This window comes from Austrofundulus limnaeus, unplaced genomic scaffold (genome assembly GCF_001266775.1).
Source record: "Austrofundulus limnaeus strain Quisiro unplaced genomic scaffold, Austrofundulus_limnaeus-1.0 Scaffold88, whole genome shotgun sequence".
Classification (NCBI taxonomy): Eukaryota; Metazoa; Chordata; class Actinopteri; order Cyprinodontiformes; family Rivulidae; genus Austrofundulus; species Austrofundulus limnaeus.
In genome coordinates this window covers 1,323,764-1,329,763 of record NW_013952490.1, presented here as the reverse complement: position 1 = coordinate 1,329,763, position 6,000 = coordinate 1,323,764, and the positions used below count along the sequence as shown (strand labels likewise).

Here is a 6,000-nt window from a genome sequence, read left to right as displayed (position 1 = left end):
CAATGTGAATGGTGACTGATGAATGATAGCTAAAATTTGCTGAACTCTAGCTAAATGTAGCAAAATGCCAGCTGAAAGCTAAAATGTTAGGTACAAGCTAAAAATATCAAAATTTTTCTAAAACCTAAAAGCCATTAAAGGCTTCCTCAATGCAAAAAGTAGCAAAAGGCTAGCTATAAATGGAACAAGAGTAGCTAAAAGCTAGAAGTAACGGAAGGATAGCTAAAATTTGAAGCCATCATATTTTTAAGATCAGCTAAAAGCTTAATAGCAAAAGACTAGCTGGAAGCTAACTGTAACAGAATAGTAGCCAAAAGCTAAAAGTAGCAGAATAGTAGTTAAAACCTTAGCAAAAGGCTAGTTAAAAGTAGAACAATAGTAGCTAAAAGCTAGAAGTAACAGAAGGATAGCTAAAATCCAACACTAATTAAAAACTATATTATCTAAAGGCTTATAATAGCAAAAGACTAGATGAAAGCTAACTGTAACAGAATAGTAGCCAAAGGCTAAAAGTAGCAGAATGGTAGCTTAAACCTTAGCAAAAGGCTAGCTAAAAGTAGAACAATAGTAGCTAAAAGCTATAAGTAACAGGATGGCAAAAATCCAAAACTATCTAAATAAAAAACTATATTAGCTAAAAGCTTATAATAGCAAAAGACTAGCTGGAAGCTAACTGTAACAGAATAGTAGCCAAAAGCTAAAAGTAGCAGAATAGTAGCTAAAACTTTAGCAAAAGGCTAGGTAAATAATAGAACAATAGTAGCTAAAAGCTAGAAGTAACAGGATATCTAAAATCCAACATTATCTATTTAAAATACACATTAGCTAAAAGCTTATAATAGCAAAAGGCTAGCTGGAAGCTAATTGTGGTAGAATAGTAGACAAAAGCTAAAAGTAACAGAATAGTTGTTAAGAGGAAGCAAAATGACAAAATCTGTGTTTTAGCTAAAATCGTAAAACAGTAAAAGTATAGCTTAGAACACAAAGTAGCAAAAGGCTAAAGCTAGAAGAGTGACAAAATCATAACTATAGCCTAGTTGAATTGTAGCTAAAACTCAATGGTGCTAAAATGCTAGTAAAAGCTATAGGTAGCCAAATTCTAACTAAAATTTAAAAGTAGCAAAAGGCTAGCTAGAAGTGGCAGAATAGCTAAAAGTATCAAAAAGCAAACTGCAAATTAAAACTCCAGTGAGAAGACAGAAGAGGCAGCCTGAAGCAGATTTTAGAAACATTTTGAATGAACTGAATGTGTCTCTGTGGGCTAAATATTTCAAAATAAAGTTAAATATTTTTGAAAAGTTTGAAAAACAAAAGTTGGATCAACTATCTCCTTAATATGTATTGACTGCAAAAACGGGGGTGGGGGGTGTTAAAGCAGGAAAAATGTGTTATGATGCTGACTCTGTGTTTATTAATCATATGTTATTTGCTGGCTGTGTCGGGCTGATTGTGTGGTCGGGGTGGGGGCAGCGCCTCGGTGCTTTCAGGGTTAAGAATAGCTGATGTGCATGCTGCTGAATGGAGTGTCGGTTTTCAGCGCAAACTCCTCCTCTAAAGCCACCGACATCCTGCGCTTTTCCTTCCACTTCAACAACCAAGTAGTTTTTTTTCTTCTTCTTCTTCTTTCTTGGAGCGCTCTCTCTCTCTCTCTCCAGCAGCTGTGTGGAGGGAAGGAACGAGCGGCTGAAAGATTTGTCGCATTCTCTCTCTCTCTCCTTTTTATTTGGTAGAACTTTGTGGACGAACACAAGAAACAGTTTGTTCTTATGGGAAGGAAAACGAATCAGAAGTGAAGAAACCTCCCCCCCCTTTCTTTCTTTCTTCTTGTTTTTAACTTGATCCATTTCTCTGCGCTTCATGGACACACGGAGATGAAACTGTTGCTTTCTCTCGCTGTTGTAAGTTTATGTTGTCTCCGGGCCCCGTAGGAGGAGAGAAAGAGAGAGGGAGCGAGAGAGAGGGAGAGAAAGTCCCCCCACCTCCACCCCTCCATTCCTCAGGAGCACAAGAGACATACAAGGAGGACCGCAAGTTGTCCACAAGCTGCAAAAGGAGACGAAAGTTTGCCAAGTTTGCTGCGCATCCGGCCGCAGACGCCAAAAACATTTCATCGATATTTTTCAAGCGGCGCCAGAGTTGCGACTTCTAAACTGTGGATTATGGACGCGGATGGAGCACGAAACCGACCTGACGGGATGAAAGAGGACTTCTGAAACTGTTATTGCGAACAGCGTTCACTGCACCGGCGGCGCGTTTCTGGACACCGCTTCTATAAATATATATATTGAAAAGTAAACTCTTCTCGTTGTTTTCCTCCTCGTCCACCGGTGCGCAAACATGCCTCAGCTGAACGGAGGCGGCGGGGACGATTTGGGGGCCAACGATGAGATGATTTCGTTCAAAGACGAAGGGGAGCAGGAGGAAAAGATCTCCGAGAACGTCTCCGCGGAGCGGGACCTGGACGATGTCAAATCCTCCTTGGTGAACGAGTCGGAGAACAACAGCAGCTCGTCGGACTCTGAGGTAAAATAAATAAATAAATACAGAAAGAAAAAGAAATACGCAAATTACCCAAGTATGTGCTGAGCGGATTGTGATTAACAGGGTTGAGAGTTATAATAGTTTCTACCCCCCCATTACCCCCTCCTCCTCCTGTGTGTGTGCGCGCGTGTGTGCATGTCCTTCCCTGCAGCAGGCAGAGAGGCGCCCCCAAACCAGACCCGACTCAGAAAGTTATGAAAAAGCAAGAGACTACTTCAGTGAAGGTGAATGTTTTAATGTTAAAACAAAAACAACAACATCCGCAGTATTTTACCCACAAGTACTACAGTGTACATATATATAGCTTGTGTGGTTTGAGAACTGACTCCTCTCTTCCCCCTTCTGCAGCACTGAGAAGACAGCAAGATGGTGGCCTTTTTAAGAGTCCACACTATCCAGGCTACCCGTTCCTCATGATCCCAGACCTCACCAACCCGTACCTCTCCAACGGCTCTCTGTCTCCCAGCGCAAGAACAGTGAGTGTTCCGGTGGATCCGCTTTCCTTCCTGCTCGCTCTCTCTCTCTCTCTCTGCAAAGAAAAGAAAAAAAAAAAGTTTTGGTCGTGCGTAAAAGTTCCTTGTGCGCAGCCCAGACCGCCATATTCTCTCCAAGTGGCCTCTCAAGGAGCAGTACTAACTACTTCTTTGTTCTTTTAGGGGGGCCATATAAATTTCTCCCTGCCACCCACCCATGCACAAACTTATACATCTGACAGTTTCTCATTCAAGCTAAAAACTATTCGTTTTGTTAATATTTCCTTGCATTAAAAACATCAAAATTAGATCTTTTTATCTTATTAAAACTAACCTTGTCACCATTCTTCACATATTTCTGCGCTAACACGGTATGCAACTATTTCTTTGTGACATGTATGTATTTTAAAACCTTTACACTGCAGCTAGATGAATTTCCTTTTTTATTTTCTCTTGCACTGGTTCTAGTCCTTTTTGTTGTTGTTTTGGAGGAGCTTTCCTTCCCAGTGTAGGCTGGTAACCAACGTCTTTACAGTGCTTTTAAGGCTGGAACCAGCACAGGAGGAGGAAAAGGTTGTCTCTTGAGCTATATCCTGCAGTAACAACAATGCAACAATCTCGCCTTGACACACATGTAAAGGCAGCTCGCTGCAGCTGCCTGTGACAGACGTTGTCCAGAGGCTTTAAATGTCCAGATAAGGGGCCTGCCAGTGGAAAGCGAGTGCTCTTAATGCACCGTTTGCAGTGGGGTTTCGCCCGCTGCTGCCGCACCAACTGTTTGCAAGATTTTAAAACTGCTTAAATTATTTGTTGCATTTGGTGAAGTAGCATGTCTCCCACTATAATTACAGCTGTAAACATCACATGTTAGCTGTAGTTAGATAGCTGAGAGCGCATTCTGTTACATTAGAAACTACACACATCATAGAACAATAGTTAGACTTTCTCCAAATTGACTTTGCAGGACATTTAAGACAAAACAAACTCAAATTGGTTTTGAATAGGGCTGAGCAAACTTCCTTAAAATAACACCCCCCTGCCCATCCCATCACCCTCAAACCTTGTCACCCCCATTAAAAAAACAACAACAGAAAAAACAAGGACTTTCGTTAAGGCCTGGCAGGCATCTGACTGAAGAGACACCCACCCCCCACCTTTCTGTCTCCTTTTTCACTGTCCCAGGCCTGCTCACATGGCCTACCCCATATCTTCCATTCAATTAGAAAGGCGTTAGTTGACCATTGTTATTCTGAGCAGCCCGATGGCTTCATTGGAGGTCTCCTTTGGGCCTCATTAACTAAATGGCTGCCCTCCTTATACCACTGCGTGCTTGTAGTTTGTCTTGGGTTGTTGGTTTTGGAGTTTCGTGGTGACAAATGTTTTTTTATTACACCTGCTTTGTGGTATTTTAAGGTTTTTGGTAATAACACAGGGGGAAAAAGTTAGATTTACAGTGAAATCTTTTATGTTTTTGTGAAGCAAAACAAATTGTTTTTCTCACTTGAGGCAAATGAACCAATAATTAGAGGGGATTTCTTTAACCGATGAGTATAATCCTCCATATTTGAGAGGGAAAAAAAAGAAAAGAGGTCAATGGGACAGGGTGAGCTGACCATGTCAATCATCACTGTGGCAGAAAACAAGCAGGCAGACAATAGCTGGCATACTTAGCGGTCGTCTTAAGGTCTCCATATTGCCCTGCCCTCATGGCTCAGTGTGTGAATGCTGTGAGTGTGATTGATGAGAGGCTCAAGTTAGTACCTTTTTAGCCTCGCATTCTAGCCGTTGGGGCTGTTTGGACCTGTGGATCGTCGCGGTTCCCTGCGGTCCGATCTGGAGAGTGATTTTTACCAGCGGCCTGCGGGAGCACGCCTGGCTGGCAGCACGGTTCTACCGATGAGCTCCATAGTTAAATTTATCCTGCGTCATCAGTCCGCGAAACGTGCAGATCAGCCAGAGAGATAGGCGCAAAAGCCGTCCTGCTACTTGGCAAACACCTTGTGATATTGCATGGCTCGAAAAACCCTGCTGAGGCTGAGGGATTTGTTTTATAGGCTTTGAGTGGTATGTGGTTCGTACTTGTGCTGCATGAGGCTCATTAAAGCTACCTCTGTCAAGCAGATCATATGATTAGTCCTAGACAATGAAATCCACAAGTTGTGTTTTTATTTTAAGATGGAGAGCTGCAGTTTTATAGCTTTGCGTAAACATTTTTGCAACTATAAATGCACGCTAGCCGTGATTATTCCCCCCTGCATTTCCTGGATGTAGGTGTTTAAATCTCACTTTTTTATGGCGTTACCTTTAAAGACTTTCTGTTCAGTTTCACAAGAGTGCCCCATGCACGCTTTATAACAAACACAAGATGTTGTTCTAGAGTCGCGATGCAGTATTTCACTCAACAAGATAAAGAAAGGATTTAAGCCCCGAACTTTGCGAAAACAAATTTGAATGTGGCAATCCCATCATGAGCAATGAGAGACAGGCCTACATGGGATCAGCGCAGAGTTCCCCCGAGGGCCAAGCATAACTGATTTAAAGCCTGCTCAGAGCTGACATTCCGCTGTAATCCACCGAGAGCTGAGGAGGAGGTTTTATGTTTGCAGAGATGTTCCACCAGACTTCGGCTTGCTGTGAGGTTAAGGTTCCCGTGTGTTTTTTTTTTTCATTTCCCCACACATACAAACCCGACTTAACAAATCCAGCTCATTGTTTGTCACTTTGCAGGTCTGCATTGCTCCCGCAGGGACGGCCCAGATCTCGACGGTGAACACACTCTCTGCTTGACGCCATCTCCTGTCACCTTCCCCGGCACTTTCAGATAACTGTGCTTGTACATCATCCTCATCGTCACTAAAGAGTGAAATGCCTTTTGTGTGTGAGAGGTGGCAAGCAGGCGAGAGCGAGGCCAGACGCACAAACCTATCTTCGTCAAATAACGCGATGGGACGCTCCGAGCTCTCCGAGCATGATTGTTGAATAGGAA

At 42.8% G+C, this 6,000-nt stretch overlaps 1 protein-coding gene across 1 annotated transcript in view; it reads left to right on the top strand.

The window, feature by feature from the left end:
• Positions 1–1,426: 1,426 nt before the first annotated feature.
• tcf7l1b (transcription factor 7 like 1b) overlaps positions 1,427–6,000 on the top strand; it is a gene marked incomplete at its 3' end in the record, with an annotated part of 39,643 nt that continues 35,069 nt past the window's right edge. Inside the window, 3 exon segments of the mRNA XM_014012089.1 lie at positions 1,427–2,523; positions 2,693–2,765; positions 2,890–3,017. Of these exon segments, the coding sequence (XP_013867543.1) occupies positions 2,338–2,523; positions 2,693–2,765; positions 2,890–3,017 (387 nt within the window).